Source organism: Phyllobates terribilis, unplaced genomic scaffold (assembly GCF_046119375.1).
Source record: "Phyllobates terribilis strain yellow unplaced genomic scaffold, ASM4611937v1 Scaffold_12__6_contigs__length_324123572, whole genome shotgun sequence".
NCBI classification, from domain to species: Eukaryota; Metazoa; Chordata; class Amphibia; order Anura; family Dendrobatidae; genus Phyllobates; species Phyllobates terribilis.
In genome coordinates this window covers 91192017-91210263 of record NW_027362772.1, presented here as the reverse complement: position 1 = coordinate 91210263, position 18247 = coordinate 91192017, and the positions used below count along the sequence as shown (strand labels likewise).

The window sequence follows — 18247 nt, the reverse complement described above, 5'->3', positions numbered from 1 at the left end:
GGATTAGATACACGGCTCAGCAGACAGTATCACACAGGATAGGATTAGATACACGGCTCAGCAGTCAGTATCACACAGAAGAGGATTAGATACGCGGCTCGGCAGTCAGTATCACACAGAAGAGGATTAGATACATGGCTCAGAAGTCAGTATCACACAGGAGAGGATTAGATACACGGCTCAGCAGACAGTATCACACAGAAGAGGATTAGATACACGGCTCAGCAGACAGTATCACACAGGATAGGATTAGATACACGGCTCAGCAGACAGTATCACACAGAAGAGGATTAGATACACGGCTCAGCAGACAGTATCACACAGGAGAGGATTAGATACACGGCTCAGCAGTCAGTATCACACAGAAAAGGATTAGATACACGGCTCAGCAGTCAGTATCACACAGGAGAGGATTAGATACACGGCTCAGCAGACAGTATCACACAGGAGAGGATTAGATACACGGCTCAGCAGACAGTATCACACAGGAGAGGATTAGATACACGGCTCAGCAGTCGGTATCACACAGGATAGGATTAGATACACGGCTCAGCAGTCAGTATCACACAGGAGAGGATTAGATACACGGCTCAGCAGACGGTATCACACAGGATAGGATTAGATACACGGCTCAGCAGACAGTATCACACAGGAGAGGGTTAGATACATGGCTCAGCAGATGGTATCACACGGGATAGGATTAGATACACGGCTCAGCAGATGGTATCACACAGGATAGGATTAGATACACGGCTCAGCAGACAGTATCACACAGGATAGGATTAGATACATGGCTCAGCAGATGGTATCACACAGGATAGGATTAGATACACGGCTCAGCAGATGGTATCACACAGGATAGGATTAGATACACGGGCCAGCAGATGGTATCACACAGGATAGGATTAGATACACGGCTCAGCAGACAGTATCACACAGGATAGGATTAGATACACAGCTCAGCAGACGGTATCACACAGGAGAGGATTAGATACACGGCTCAGCAGACAGTATCATACAGGAGAGGATTAGATACATGGCTCAGCAGACAGTATCACACAGGATAGGATTAGATACACGGCTCAGCAGTCAGTATCACACAGGAGAGGATTAGATACATGGCTCAGCAGACAGTATCACACAGGAGAGGATTAGATACACAGCTCAGCAGACAGTATCACACAGGAGAGGATTAGATACATGGCTCAGCAGACAGTATCACACAGGAGAGGATTAGATACACAGCTCAGCAGACAGTATCACACAGGATAGGATTAGATACACGGCTCAGCAGTCAGTATCACACAGGAGAGGATTAGATACACGGCTCAGCAGACAGTATCACACAGGAGAGGATTAGATACACAGCTCAGCAGACAGTATCACACAGGATAGGATTAGATACACGGCTCAGCAGACAGTATCACACAGGAGAGGATTAGATACACTGCTCAGCAGACAGTATCACACAGGAGAGGATTAGATACAGGGCTCAGCAGACAGTATCACACAGGAGAGGGTTAGATACACGGCTCAGCAGATGGTATCACACGGGATAGGATTAGATACACGGCTCAGCAGACGGTATCACACAGGATAGGATTAGATACACGGCTCAGCAGACAGTATCACACAGGATAGGATTAGATACACGGCTCAGCAGACGGTATCACACAGGAGGGATTAGATACACGGCTCAGCAGACAGTATCACACAGGATAGGATTAGATACACGGCTCAGCAGACAGTATCACACAGGATAGGATTAGATACACGGCTCAGCAGACAGTATCACACAGGAGAGGATTAGATACACGGCTCAGCAGAGAGTATCACACAGGATAGGATTAGATACACGGCTCAGCAGACAGTATCACACAGGAGAGGATTAGATACACGGCTCAGCAGACAGTATCACACAGGAGAGGATTAGATACACGTCTGAGCAGATGGATTCACTTGATAGGCTTGGATACAGTGTGTATGAGGGGGTGGTACATGTGCGGTAGCTCAGCATCCTCGGTGATGGGGAGGAGGTAATGGCCTCAGTCTCCGCACTGCTCTCTCCTCCTCTTCCTCTCTCCCTGGAGACAGATCTGCTGCATCTCACACCCATCAATGCCGGAGCTCAGGTGAGAGGACGCAGATCCCCGCGCCCCATCCTCAGCCCTGCAGCACCCGGGGGTCTCCCCTCACCCTGCACCTTCTACTTATGGTGCCGGTCACAGGGCCCCTCCATACTGCACCGGTCACAGGGCCCCTCTATACTGCACCGGTCACAGGGCCCCTCTATACTGCATCGGTCACAGGGCCCCTCCATACTGCACCGGTCACAGGGCCCCTCCGTACTGCACCGGTCAAAGGGCCCCTCCGTACTGCACCGGTCACAGGGCCCCTCCGTACTGCATCGGTCACAGGGCCCCTCCATACTGCACCGGTCACAGGGCCCCTCCGTACTGCACCGGTCACAGGGCCCTCCATACTGCATCGGTCACAGGGCCCCTCCGTACTGCACCGGTCACAGGGCCCCTCCATACTGCACCGGTCACAGGGCCCCTCCATACTGCACCGGTCACAGGGCCCCTCTGTACTGCACCGGTCACAGGGCCCCTCCATACTGCATCGGTCACAGGGCCCCTCCATACTGCACCGGTCACAGGGCCCCTCCGTACTGCATCGGTCACAGGGCCCCTCCGTACTGCACCGGTCACAGAGCCCCTCCGTACTGCACCGGTCACAGGGCCCCTCCGTACTGCACCGGTCACAGGGCCCCTCCGTACTGCACCGGTCACAGGGCCCCTCTGTACTGCACCGGTCACAGGGCCCCTCCGTACTGCACCGGTCACAGGGCTCCTCCGTACTGCACCGGTCACAGAGCCCCTCCATACTGCACCGGTCACAGAGCCCCTCCATACTGCATCGGTCACAGGGCTCCTCCGTACTGCACCGGTCACAGGGCCCCTCCGTACTGCACCGGTCACAGGGCCCCTCTGTACTGCACCGGTCACAGGGCCCCTCCATACTGCACCGGTCACAGGGCCCCTCCGTACTGCACCGGTCAAAGGGCCCCTCCATACTGCACCGGTCACAGGGCCCCTCTATACTGCACCGGTCACAGGTCCCCTCCGTACTGCACCGGTCACAGGTCCCCTCCATACTGCACCGGTCACAGGGCCCCTCCATACTGCACCGGTCACAGGTCCCCTCCGTACTGCACCGGTCACAGAGCCCCTCCGTACTGCACCGGTCACAGGGCCCCTCCGTACTGCACCGGTCACAGGGCCCCTCTGTACTGCACCGGTCACAGGGCTCCTCCGTACTGCACCGGTCACAGAGCCCCTCCATACTGCACCGGTCACAGGGCTCCTCCGTACTGCACCGGTCACAGAGCCCCTCCATACTGCACCGGTCACAGGTCCCCTCCGTACTGCACCGGTCACAGGTCCCCTCCGTACTGCACCGGTCACAGGGCCCCTCCATACTGCATCGGTCACAGGTCCCCTCCGTACTGCGCCGGTCACAGGGCCCCTCCGTACTGCACCGGTCACAGATCCCCTCCGTACTGCACCGGTCACAGGTCCCCTCCGTACTGCACCGGTCACAGAGCCCCTCCGTACTGCACCGGTCACAGGGCCCCTCCGTACTGCACCGGTCACAGGGCCCCTCTGTACTGCACCGGTCACAGGGCTCCTCCGTACTGCACCGGTCACAGAGCCCCTCCATACTGCACTGGTCACAGGGCTCCTCCGTACTGCACCGGTCACAGAGCCCCTCCGTACTGCACCGGTCACAGGTCCCCTCCGTACTGCACCGGTCACAGGTCCCCTCCGTACTGCACCGGTCACAGGGCCCCTCCGTACTGCATCGGTCACAGGTCCCCTCCGTACTGCGCCGGTCACAGGGCCCCTCCGTACTGCGCCGGTCACAGGGCCCCTCTGTACTGCACCGGTCACAGGTCCCCTCCGTACTGCACCGGTCACAGGGCCCCTCCGTACTGCACCGGTCACAGGGCCCCTCCGTACTGCACCGGTCACAGGGCCCCTCCGTACTGCACCGGTCACAGGGCCCCTCCGTACTGCACCGGTCACAGGGCCCCTCCGTACTGCGCCGGTCACAGGGCCCCTCCGTACTGCGCCGGTCACAGGTCCCCTCCGTACTGCGCCGGTCACAGGGCCCCTCCGTACTGCACCGGTCACAGGGCCCCTCCGTACTGCACCGGTCACAGGGCCCCTCCGTACTGCACCGGTCACAGGGCCCCTCCGTACTGCACCGGTCACAGGGCCCCTCCGTACTGCACCGGTCACAGGGCCCCTCCGTACTGCACCGGTCACAGGGCCCCTCCGTACTGCACCGGTCACAGGGCCCCTCCGTACTGCACCGGTCACAGGGCCCCTCCGTACTGCACCGGTCACAGGGCCCCTCCGTACTGCACCGGTCACAGGGCCCCTCCGTACTGCACCGGTCACAGGGCCCCTCCGTACTGCACCGGTCACAGGGCCCCTCCGTACTGCGCCGGTCACAGGGCTCCTCCGTATTCAGTGCTCGTCCTGACCTCTCCCGTTCCTCCGGTCTTTATATCCGGGGCAGGCAGCGGAGCGGCAGACATGTTTCGGCGGAAGCTTTCGGACTGGTCGGATCTGGACACCAGCTCACTGGTTGATCTGGAGACAGAGGGAGGAGAAATACTCGGTGAGTCCCCGGGACCCCCACACAACGGAGGCGGCGGATATGTAAGTATATATATATATATATACTGGTGAGGATATGTAACAGCAGAGCTGTACAGTATATCACCCCCTGCTCTGTGCGCAGTACGGAGAGGAAGATGACGAAGATGAAGATCCAATATACATCCCATGTACGGAGTACTACCGAGCCCAGCACCACGGAAACTTCTTCAAAGATGGGAAAACACCGATTGGTGAGAGCAATACATCTCAAATATCCAGAAGAAAGGAAGTGGTACTGTGCTGTGTATATATACAGGACAGGAGGAGTGGTACTGTGCAGTGTATATATACAGGAGAAGTGGTACTGTGCAGTGCATATATACAGGAGGAGTGGTACTGTGCAGTGTATATATACAGGAGGAGTGGTACTGTGCAGTGTATATATACAGGAGGAGTGGTACTGTGCAGTGTATATATACAGGAGGAGTGGTACTGTGCAGTGTATATATACAGGAGGAGTGGTACTGTACAGTGTATATATACAGGACAGGAGGAGTGGTACTGTGCAGTGTATATATACAGGACAGGAGGAGTGGTACTGTACAGTGTATATATACAGGAGGAGTGGTACTGTGCAGTATATATACAGGAGGAGTGGTGCTGTACAGTGTATATATACAGGACAGGAGGAGTGGTACTGTGCAGTGTATATATACAGGACAGGAGGAGTGGTACTGTGCAGTGTATATATACAGGAGGAGTGGTACTGTGCAGTGTATATATACAGGACGGGAGGAGTGGTACTGTGCAGTGTATATATACAGGAGAAGTGGTACTGTGCAGTGTATATATACAGGAGGAGTGGTACTGTGCAGTGTATATATACAGGAGGAGTGGTACTGTGCAGTGTATATATATACAGGAGGAGTGGTACTGTGCAGTGTATATATACAGGAGGAGTGGTACTGTGCAGTGTATATATACAGGACAGGAGGAGTGGTACTGTGCAGTGTATATATACAGGACAGGAGGAGTGGTACTGTACAGTGTATATATACAGGAGGAGTGGTACTGTGCAGTATATATACAGGAGGAGTGGTGCTGTACAGTGTATATATACAGGACAGGAGGAGTGGTACTGTGCAGTGTATATATACAGGACAGGAGGAGTGGTACTGTGCAGTGTATATATACAGGACAGGAGGAGTGGTACTGTGCAGTGTATATATACAGGAGGAGTGGTACTGTGCAGTGTATATATACAGGAGGAGTGGTACTGTGTAGTGTATATATACAGGAGAAATGGTACTGTGCAGTGTATATATACAGGAGAAATGGTACTGTGCAGTGTATATATACAGGAGGAGTGGTACTGTGCAGTGTATATATACAGGACAGGAGGAGTGGTACTGTGCAGTGTATATATACAGGACAGGAGGAGTGGTACTGTGCAGTGTATATATACAGGAGGAGTGGTACTGTGCAGTGTATATATACAGGAGGAGTGGTACTGTGCAGTGTATATATACAGGAGGAGCTGTACTATGCAGTGTATATATACAGGAGGAGTGGTACTGTGCAGTGTATATATACAGGACAGGAGGAGTGGTACTGTACAGTGTATATATACAGGACAGGAGGAGCGGTACTGTGCAGTGTATATATACAGGACAGGAGGAGTGGTACTGTGCTGTGTATATATACAGGACAGGAGGAGTGGTGCTGTGCAGTGTGTATATACAGTACAGGAGGAGTGGTACTGTGCAGTGTATATATACAGGACAGGAGGAGTGGTACTGTGCAGTGTATATATACAGGACAGGAGGAGTGGTGCTGTGCAGTGTGTATATACAGGACAGGAGGAGTGGTACTGTGCTGTGTATATATAGAGGAGAAGTGGTACTGTGCAGTGTATATATACAAGACAGGAGGAGTGGTACTGTGCAGTGTGTATATACAGGACAGGAGGAGTGGTACTGTGCTGTGTATATACAGGAGGAGTGGTACTGTGCAGTGTGTATATACAGGAGGAGTGGTACTGTGCAGTGTATATATACAGGAGGAGTGGTACTGTGCAGTGTATATATACAGGAGGAGTGGTACTGTGCAGTGTATATATACAGGAGGAGTGGTACTGTGCAGTGTATATATACAGGAGGAGTGGTACTGTGCAGGGTATATATACAGGACATGAGGAGTGGTACTGTGCAGTGTATATATACAGGAGAAGTGGTACTGTGCAGTGAATATATACAGGAGGAGTGGTACTGTGCAGTGTATAGATACAGGACAGGAGGAGTGGTACTGTGCAGTGTATATATACAGGAGAAGTGGTACTGTGCAGTGAATATATACAGGAGGAGTGGTACTGTGCAGTGTATATATACAGGACAGGAGGAGTGGTACTGTGCAGTGTATATATACAGGAGGAGTGGTACTGTGCAGTGTATATATGCCAGACAGGAGGAGTGGTACTGTGCAGGGTATATATACAGGACAAGGGGAGTGGTACTGTGCAGTGTATATATACAGGAGGAGTGGTACTGTGCAGTGTATATATACAGGAGGAGTGGTACTGTGCAGTGTATATATACAGGAGGAGTGGTACTGTGCAGTGTATATATACAGGAGGAGTGGTACTGTGCAGGGTATATATACAGGACAGGAGGAGTGGTACTGTGCAGTGTGTATATACAGGAGGAGTGGTACTGTGCAGTGTATATATACAGGAGGAGTGGTACTGTGCAGTGTATATATACAGGAGGAGTGGTACTGTGCAGTGTATATATACAGGACAGGAGGAGTGGTACTGTGCAGTGTATATATACAGGAGGAGTGGTACTGTGCAGTGTATATATGCCAGACAGGAGGAGTGGTACTGTGCAGGGTATATATACAGGACAGGGGGAGTGGTACTGTGCAGTGTATATATACAGGAGGAGTGGTACTGTGCAGTGTATATATACAGGACAGGAGGAGTGGAACTGTGCAGTGTATATATACAGGAGGAGTGGTACTGTGCAGTGTATATACAGGACAGGAGGAGTGGTACTGTGCAGTGTATATACAGGAGGAGTGGTACTGTGCAGTGTATATATACAGGAGGAGTGGTACTGTGCAGTGTATATATACAGGACAGGAGGAGTGGAACTGTGCAGTGTATATATACAGGAGGAGTGGTACTGTGCAGTGTATATATACAGGACAGGAGGAGTGGAACTGTGCAGTGTATATATACAGGACAAGAGGAGTGGTACTGTGCAGTGTATATATACAGGAGGAGTGGTACTGTGCAGTGTATATATACAGGAGGAGTGGTACTGTGCAGTGTATATATACAGGACAGGAGGAGTGGTACTGTGCAGTGTATATATACAGGACAGGAGGAGTGGTACTGTGCAGTGTATATATACAGGACAGGAGGAGTGGTACTGTGCAGTGTATATATACAGGAGGAGTGGTACTGTGCAGGGTATATATACAGGACATGAGGAGTGGTACTGTGCAGTGTATATATACAGGAGAAGTGGTACTGTGCAGTGAATATATACAGGAGGAGTGGTACTGTGCAGTGTATAGATACAGGACAGGAGGAGTGGTACTGTGCAGTGTATATATACAGGAGAAGTGGTACTGTGCAGTGAATATATACAGGAGGAGTGGTACTGTGCAGTGTATATATACAGGACAGGAGGAGTGGTACTGTGCAGTGTATATATACAGGAGGAGTGGTACTGTGCAGTGTATATATGCCAGACAGGAGGAGTGGTACTGTGCAGGGTATATATACAGGACAAGGGGAGTGGTACTGTGCAGTGTATATATACAGGAGGAGTGGTACTGTGCAGTGTATATATACAGGAGGAGTGGTACTGTGCAGTGTATATATACAGGAGGAGTGGTACTGTGCAGTGTATATATACAGGAGGAGTGGTACTGTGCAGGGTATATATACAGGACAGGAGGAGTGGTACTGTGCAGTGTGTATATACAGGAGGAGTGGTACTGTGCAGTGTATATATACAGGAGGAGTGGTACTGTGCAGTGTATATATACAGGAGGAGTGGTACTGTGCAGTGTATATATACAGGACAGGAGGAGTGGTACTGTGCAGTGTATATATACAGGAGGAGTGGTACTGTGCAGTGTATATATGCCAGACAGGAGGAGTGGTACTGTGCAGGGTATATATACAGGACAGGGGGAGTGGTACTGTGCAGTGTATATATACAGGAGGAGTGGTACTGTGCAGTGTATATATACAGGACAGGAGGAGTGGAACTGTGCAGTGTATATATACAGGAGGAGTGGTACTGTGCAGTGTATATACAGGACAGGAGGAGTGGTACTGTGCAGTGTATATACAGGAGGAGTGGTACTGTGCAGTGTATATATACAGGAGGAGTGGTACTGTGCAGTGTATATATACAGGACAGGAGGAGTGGAACTGTGCAGTGTATATATACAGGAGGAGTGGTACTGTGCAGTGTATATATACAGGACAGGAGGAGTGGAACTGTGCAGTGTATATATACAGGACAAGAGGAGTGGTACTGTGCAGTGTATATATACAGGAGGAGTGGTACTGTGCAGTGTATATATACAGGAGGAGTGGTACTGTGCAGTGTATATATACAGGACAGGAGGAGTGGTACTGTGCAGTGTATATATACAGGACAGGAGGAGTGGAACTGTGCAGTGTATATATACAGGACAGGAGGAGTGGTACTGTGCAGTGTATATATACAGGACAGGAGGAGTGGTACTGTGCAGTGTATATATACAGGAGAAGTGGTACTGTGCAGTGTATATATACAGGAGGAGTGGTACTGTGCAGTGTATATATACAGGAGGAGTGGTACTGTGCAGTGTATATATACAGGACAGGTGCAGTGGTACTGTGCAGTGTATATATACAGGACAGGAGGAGTGGAACTGTGCAGTGTATATATACAGGAGGAGTGGTGCTGTGCAGTGTATATATACAGGACAGGAGGAGTGGTACTGTGCAGTGTATATATACAGGACAGGAGGAGTGGTGCTGTGCAGTGTATATATACAGGACAGGAGGAGTGGTACTGTGCAGTGTATATATACAGGACAGGAGGAGGGGTACTGTGCAGTGTATATATACAGGACAGGAGGAGTGGTACTGTGCAGTGTATATATACAGGACAGGAGGAGGGGTACTGTGCAGTGTATATATACAGGACAGGAGGAGTGGTACTGTGCAGTGTATATATACAGGACAGGAGGAGTGGTACTGTGCAGTGTATATATACAGGACAGGTGCAGTGGTACTGTGCAGTGTATATATACAGGACAGGAGGAGTGGAACTGTGCAGTGTATATATACAGGAGGAGTGGTGCTGTACAGTGTATATATACAGGACAGGAGGAGTGGTACTGTGCAGTGTATATATACAGGACAGGAGGAGTGGTACTGTGCAGTGTATATATACAGGACAGGAGGAGTGGTACTGTGCAGTGTATATATACAGGACAGGAGGAGTGGTACTGTGCAGTGTATATATACAGGACAGGAGGAGTGGTACTGTGCAGTGTATATATATACAGGAGAAGTGGTACTGTGCAGTGTATATATACAGGACAGGAGGAGTGGTACTGTGCAGTGTATATACAGGAGGAGTGGTACTGTGCAGTGTATATATACAGGAGGAGTGGTACTGTGCAGTGTATATATACAGGACAGGAGGAGTGGTACTGTGCAGTGTATATATACAGGACAGGAGGAGTGGTACTGTGCAGTGTATATATACAGGACAGGAGGAGTGGTACTGTGCAGTGTATATATACAGGAGGAGTGGTACTGTGCAGTGTAAATATACAGGAGGAGTGGTACTGTGCAGTGTATATATACAGGACAGGAGGAGTGGTACTGTGCAGTGTATATATACAGGAGGAGTGGTACTGTGCAGTGTATATATACAGGAGGAGTGGTACTGTGCAGTGTATATATACAGGAGGAGTGGTACTGTGCAGTGTATATATACAGGAGGAGTGGTACTGTGCAGTGTATATATACAGGACAGGAGGAGTGGAACTGTGCAGTGTATATATACAGGAGGAGTGGTACTGTGCAGTGTATATATACAGGACAGGAGGAGTGGAACTGTGCAGTGTATATATACAGGACAAGAGGAGTGGTACTGTGCAGTGTATATATACAGGAGGAGTGGTACTGTGCAGTGTATATATACAGGAGGAGTGGTACTGTGCAGTGTATATATACTGGACAGGAGGAGTGGTACTATGCAGTGTATATATACAGGACAGGAGGAGTGGAACTGTGCAGTGTATATATACAGGACAGGAGGAGTGGTACTGTGCAGTGTATATATACAGGACAGGAGGAGTGGTACTGTGCAGTGTATATATACAGGAGAAGTGGTACTGTGCAGTGTATATATACAGGAGGAGTGGTACTGTGCAGTGTATATATACAGGAGGAGTGGTACTGTGCAGTGTATATATACAGGACAGGTGCAGTGGTACTGTGCAGTGTATATATACAGGACAGGAGGAGTGGAACTGTGCAGTGTATATATACAGGAGGAGTGGTGCTGTGCAGTGTATATATACAGGACAGGAGGAGTGGTACTGTGCAGTGTATATATACAGGACAGGAGGAGTGGTACTGTGCAGTGTATATATACAGGACAGGAGGAGTGGTACTGTGCAGTGTATATATACAGGACAGGAGGAGGGGTACTGTGCAGTGTATATATACAGGACAGGAGGAGTGGTACTGTGCAGTGTATATATACAGGACAGGAGGAGTGGTACTGTGCAGTGTATATATACAGGACAGGTGCAGTGGTACTGTGCAGTGTATATATACAGGACAGGAGGAGTGGAACTGTGCAGTGTATATATACAGGACAGGAGGAGTGGTACTGTGCAGTGTATATATATACAGGAGGAGTGGTGCTGTACAGTGTATATATACAGGACAGGAGGAGTGGTACTGTGCAGTGTATATATACAGGACAGGAGGAGTGGTACTGTGCAGTGTATATATACAGGACAGGAGGAGTGGTAGGTACTGTGCAGTGTATATATACAGGACAGGAGGAGTGGTACTGTGCAGTGTATATATACAGGACAGGAGGAGTGGTACTGTGCAGTGTATATATATACAGGAGAAGTGGTACTGTGCAGTGTATATATACAGGACAGGAGGAGTAGTACTGTGCAGTGTATATACAGGAGGAGTGGTACTGTGCAGTGTATATATACAGGAGGAGTGGTACTGTGCAGTGTATATATACAGGACAGGAGGAGTGGTACTGTGCAGTGTATATATACAGGACAGGAGGAGTGGTACTGTGCAGTGTATATATACAGGACAGGAGGAGTGGTACTGTGCAGTGTATATATACAGGACAGGAGGAGTGGTACTGTGCAGTGTATATATACAGGACAGGAGGAGTGGTACTGTGCAGTGTATATATACAGGAGGAGTGGTACTGTGCAGTGTATATATACAGGAGGAGTGGTACTGTGCAGTGTATATATACAGGACAGGAGGAGTGGTACTGTGCAGTGTATATATACAGGAGGAGTGGTACTGTGCAGTGTATATATACAGGAGGAGTGGTACTGTGCAGTGTATATATACAGGAGGAGTGGTACTGTGCAGTGTATATATACAGGACAGGAGGAGTGGAACTGTGCAGTGTATATATACAGGAGGAGTGGTACTGTGCAGTGTATATACAGGACAGGAGGAGTGGTACTGTGCAGTGTATATACAGGAGGAGTGGTACTGTGCAGTGTATATATACAGGAGGAGTGGTACTGTGCAGTGTATATATACAGGACAGGAGGAGTGGAACTGTGCAGTGTATATATACAGGAGGAGTGGTACTGTGCAGTGTATATATACAGGACAGGAGGAGTGGAACTGTACAGTGTATATATATACAGGAGAAGTGGTACTGTGCAGTGTATATATACAGGACAGGAGGAGTGGTACTGTGCAGTGTATATATACAGGACAGGAGGAGTGGTACTGTGCAATGTATATATACAGGAGGAGTGGTACTGTGCAGTGTATATATACAGGAGGAGTGGTACTGTGCAGTGTATATATACAGGACAGGAGGAGTGGTACTGTGCAGTGTATATATACAGGACAGGAGGAGTGGTACTGTGCAGTGTATATATACAGGACAGGAGGAGTGGTACTGTGCAGTGTATATATACAGGAGGAGTGGTACTGTGCAGTGTATATATACAGGACAGGAGGAGTGGTACTGTGCTGTGTATATATACAGGAGGAGTGGTACTGTGCTGTGTATATATACAGGAGGAGTGGTACTGTGCAGTGTGTATATACAGGAGGAGTGGTACTGTGCAGTGTGTATATACAGGACAGGAGGAGTGGTACTGTGCTGTGTATATATAGAGGAGAAGTGGTACTGTGCAGTGTGTATATACAGGACAGGAGGAGTGGTACTGTGCTGTGTATATATACAGGAGGAGTGGTACTGTGCAGTGTGTATATACAGGAGGAGTGGTGCTGTGCAGTGTGTATATACAGGACAGGAGGAGTGGTACTGTGCAGTGTATATATAGAGGAGAAGTGGTACTGTGCAGTGTGTATATACAGGACAGGAGGAGTGGTACTGTGCTGTGTATATATAGAGGAGAAGTGGTACTGTGCAGTGTGTATATACAGGACAGGAGGAGTGGTACTGTGCTGTGTATATACAGGAGGAGTGGTACTGTGCAGTGTGTATATACAGGAGGAGTGGTACTGTGCAGTGTGTATATACAGGAGGAGTGGTACTGTGCAGTGTGTATATACAGGAGGAGTGGTACTGTGCAGTGTGTATATACAGGAGGAGTGGTACTGTGCAGTGTGTATATACAGGAGGAGTGGTACTGTGCAGTGAATATATACAGGAGGAGTGGTACTGTGCAGTGTATAGATACAGGACAGGAGGAGTGGTACTGTGCAGTGTATATATACAGGAGAAGTGGTACTGTGCAGTGAATATATACAGGAGGAGTGGTACTATGCAGTGTATATATACAGGACAGGAGGAGTGGTACTGTGCAGTGTATATATACAGGAGGAGTGGTACTGTGCAGTGTATATATGCCAGACAGGAGGAGTGGTACTGTGCAGGGTATATATACAGGACAGGGAGGAGTGGTACTGTGCAGTGTATATATACAGGAGGAGTGGTACTGTGCAGTCTATATATACAGGACAGGAGGAGTGGAACTGTGCAGTGTATATATACAGGACAGGAGGAGTGGTACTGTGCAGTGTATATATACAGGAGAGGAGGAGTGGTACTGTGCAGTGTATATATACAGGACAGGAGGAGTGGTACTGTGCAGTGTATATATACAGGACAGGAGGAGTGGAACTGTGCAGTGTATATATACAGGACAGGAGGAGTGGTACTGTGCAGTGTATATATACAGGACTGGAGAAGTGGTACTGTGCAGTGTATATATACAGGAGGAGTGGTACTGTGCAGTGTATATATACAGGAGGAGTGGTACTGTGCAGTGTATATATACAGGAGGAGTGGTACTGTGCAGTGTATATGTACAGGACAGGAGGAGTGGAACTGTGCAGTGTATATATACAGGACAGGAGGAGTGGAACTGTGCAGTGTATATATACAGGACAGGAGGAGTGGTACTGTGCAGTGTATATATACAGGACTGGAGAAGTGGTACTGTGCAGTGTATATATACAGGAGGAGTGGTACTGTGCAGTGTATATATACAGGAGGCGTGGTACTGTGCAGTGTATATATACAGGACAGGTGCAGTGGTACTGTGCAGTGTATATATACAGGACAGGAGGAGTGGAACTGTGCAGTGTATATATACAGGAGGAGTGGTGCTGTGCAGTGTATATATACAGGGGGAGCTGTACTGTGCAGTGTATATATACAGGACAGGAGGAGTGGAACTGTGCAGTGTATATATACAGGAGGAGTGGTGCTGTGCAGTGTATATATACAGGACAGGAGGAGTGGTACTGTGCAGTGTATATATACAGGACAGGAGGAGTGGTACTGTGCAGTGTATATATACAGGATAGGAGGAGTGGTACTGTGCAGTGTATATATACAGGACAGGAGGAGTGGTACTGTGCAGTGTATATATATACAGGAGGAGTGGTACTGTGCAGTGTATATATACAGGACAGGAGGAGTGGTACTGTGCAGTGTATATACAAGAGGAGTGGTACTGTGCAGTGTATATATACAGGAGGAGTGGTACTGTGCAGTGTATATATACAGGACAGGAGGAGTGGTACTGTGCAGTGTATATATACAGGACAGGAGGAGTGGTACTGTGCAGTGTATATACAGGAGGAGTGGTACTGTGCAGTGTATATATACAGGACAGGAGGAGTGGAACTGTGCAGTGTATATATACAGGAGGAGTGGTACTGTGCAGTGTATATATACAGGACAGGAGGAGTGGAACTGTACAGTGTATATATATACAGGAGAAGTGGTACTGTGCAGTGTATATATACAGGACAGGAGGAGTGGTACTGTGCAGTGTATATATACAGGACAGGAGGAGTGGTACTGTGCAATGTATATATACAGGAGGAGTGGTACTGTGCAGTGTATATATACAGGACAGGAGGAGTGGTACTGTGCAATGTATATATACAGGAGGAGTGGTACTGTGCAGTGTATATATACAGGAGGAGTGGTACTGTGCAGTGTATATATACAGGAGGAGTGGTACTGTGCAGTGTATATATACAGGACAGGAGGAGTGGTACTGTGCAGTGTATATATACAGGACAGGAGGAGTGGTACTGTGCAGTGTATATATACAGGACAGGAGGAGTGGTACTGTGCTGTGTATATACAGGACAGGAGGAGTGGTACTGTGCAGTGTATATATACAGGACAGGGGGAGTGGTACTGTGCAGTGTGTATATGCAGGACAGGGGGAGTGGTACTGTGCAGTGTATATATATACAGGAGGAGTGGTGCTGTGCAGTGTATATATATACAGGAGAAGTGGTACTGTGCAGTGTATATATACAGGACAGGAGGAGTGGTACTGTGCAGTGTATATATACAGGACAGGAGGAGTGGTACTGTGCAGTGTATATACACAGAACAGGAGGAGTGGTACTGTGCAGTGTATATATACAGGAGGAGCGGTACTGTGCAGTGTATATACACAGAACAGGAGGAGTGGTGCTGTGCAGTGTATATATATACAGGAGGAGTGGTGCTGTGCAGTGTATATATACAGGACAGGAGGAGTGGTACTGTGCAGTGTATATATACAGGACAGGAGGAGTGGTACTGTGCAGTGTATATATACAGGAGGAGCGATACTGTGCAGTGTATATATACAGGACAGGAGGAGTGGTACTGTGCAGTGTATATATACAGGACAGGAGGAGTGGTACTGTGCAGTGTATATATACAGGACAGGAGGAGTGGTACTGTGCAGTGTATATATACAGGAGGAGTGGTACTGTGCAGTGTATACACACAGAACAGGAGGAGTGGTACTGTGCAGTGTATATATACAGGACAGCAGGAGTGGTACTGTGCAGTGTATATATACAGGACAGGAGAAGTGGTACTGTGCAGTGTATATATACAGGAGGAGTGGTACTATGCAGTGTATATATACAGGAGGAGTGGTACTGTGCAGTGTATATATACAGGACAGGAGGAGTGGTACTGTGCAGTGTATATATACAGGACAGGAGGAGTGGTACTGTGCAGTGTATATATACAGGACAGGAGGAGTGGTACTGTGCAGTGTATATACACAGAACAGGAGGAGTGGTGCTGAGAATAGCAGCTGTCTGTGGAGCTCAAGCACTTCCAGGAGGAGGGTCGTCGTCTGCCTCTCTTCTCCCCAGGGAGAGGCAGGCTTACTGGGAGGCCGGCATGGCTTCCCAGCCTCCTATCCCCCGGTCTATGCCGGCGGGGGAGAAGGAGCCTCAACAAGCGGCCCAGGAGGGAGTGAGGAGATCGGGAAGGGTGAGGAAGAATACATCCACCTGCTCCAACCCCGAGACTGTTCACCGCCAGCCCAGAGAGGGAGACCGGGGCACCCCAGGCCCCAGGAACAAGAGCCCAGCAAGATCCTGGGGGGAGATGAGCTCCAGCGAGTCCACAAGTTCCTTCTCCTCCCGAGTGGTCGCCACGTTGCGAGAGTACGAGGACGCCGGCAAAGCACTAACCCAGCTGAAAGAGGAGCTGAGGGAGGCCCGGGTCCTGAACACCCGGGCGTCCAACAAGGAGAGACCCGCGACCTCCCAGAGGGTTAAAGCCCTCAGAGACGAGGTGGTCAGGTTAGTGCTCCTCCGGGAGGGGATTGAGAAAAGCGCAGGTCCCTTCCTGGAGAGGTTTAAGAACCAGCGGCGGTTCTCAGAAATGAAGGGGTTAAACACCTCAGGAGAACCGCCAGCCGGCGTCCTTAGTGAAGAGGAGGAGGAGGATGAAGAGGTGACTGGAGTCTCAGTTGCTGGAGCCAGTGAGGGGCAGAGCCGGAGCTCAAGTGGTCTCCCTGCAGGGCAGAGGACTCCCACAGCAGAGGCTGGAGTGTCGGGGGAGGAGGAGGAAGGAGGACTGCTGAGGGAGATCCGACTGCTGGAGTCTCCAGTGGACCTGACGCGGTTTTCCTTCGGTGAGGACAAACCATTGGAGGAGACCAAGAGGAGGAAGAGGAAGAAGACCGGAGGAGCTGCACAGGAGGTGGTGAGTTATAAGTATGTACCAATGTCTGATGTTGCACCTGCCACCTTCTGTTTAAACCCCACCAAACCTAAAGGCACGGGCTCTGCAGTGGGCTCGAGGCAGAGGCAAGGTGGGGAGAGGAGGCGGACGTCCGGCGATGCTGCCATCTGTGCGGGGAACAGTGCAGGGGGCGAGGCTGTGGAGGTACTCACAGCGCCAGACATAGGGAGTTCTGTGGAGTTTCCCACCCTGCCCTCTGCGGCTAAGCCGGTTATCACCGGGGCTGGGGGGGCAGGGAAGGATGTGAAAAACACATCAGCAAAGAACACTGGGCACACTGCTGCGACAGGGGGGCAGTGTGCCCCAGCGCCCAAAAAGGACACTAAGACCCCAAAGTCTGTGGGTGCAGGGCGGGCAGAGGTGCCGAGAAAACAGTCTGGCCAGAACAAGGACCAAAATGCTGCAGTAGGGGGGCGGGGCGCTCCAGGAGACGACCTGCAGAAAGCCAGCAGCAACCAAAGGGAAACGGGTGTGGTGCTGCAGGGAAAGGAGTCTCTGGAAGTGCTCCCCTCCCCCGGCCCAGCAGGTGTGAGTGCAGAGACACCAGACACAAGGGAGGAAGGAATGGAGGTGACTGTGGAAGGTGCAGAGAACAGCAGAGGTAATGGGGTGACAAGTAAAGAGAATAGAAATAGTGGTGTAGTGAATGATGGGAGTAATGGTGGAGCAGATGGTGAGAGTAATGGTGGAGCAGATGGTGAGAGTAGTAGGAATGGTGGAATTAGTGGTACAGTGAATGATGATGCAGCAAATGGTGGGGGTAGTGGTGCAGTGAATGATGATGTAGCAAAT

The 18247-nt window shown here is 49.9% G+C and overlaps 1 protein-coding gene across 3 annotated transcripts in view; it reads left to right on the top strand.

Annotated features, from left to right (window-relative positions):
- Positions 1-1974: 1974 nt before the first annotated feature.
- Positions 1975-18247, top strand: part of ANO7 (anoctamin 7) — a 110296-nt gene continuing 94023 nt past the window's right edge. For 2 of the 3 annotated variants that reach the window (XM_073656135.1, XM_073656134.1), the window contains exons 1-3: positions 1975-2132; positions 4588-4730; positions 4813-4921. In XM_073656135.1, coding sequence (XP_073512236.1) covers positions 4605-4730; positions 4813-4921 — 235 coding nt within the window. In that variant the 5' untranslated portion in view covers positions 1975-2132; positions 4588-4604. Of the gene's footprint in view, positions 2133-4587; positions 4731-4812; positions 4922-17982; positions 18057-18247 lie in introns of those variants that run through there. The other variant, XM_073656136.1, reaches the window with a different exon arrangement.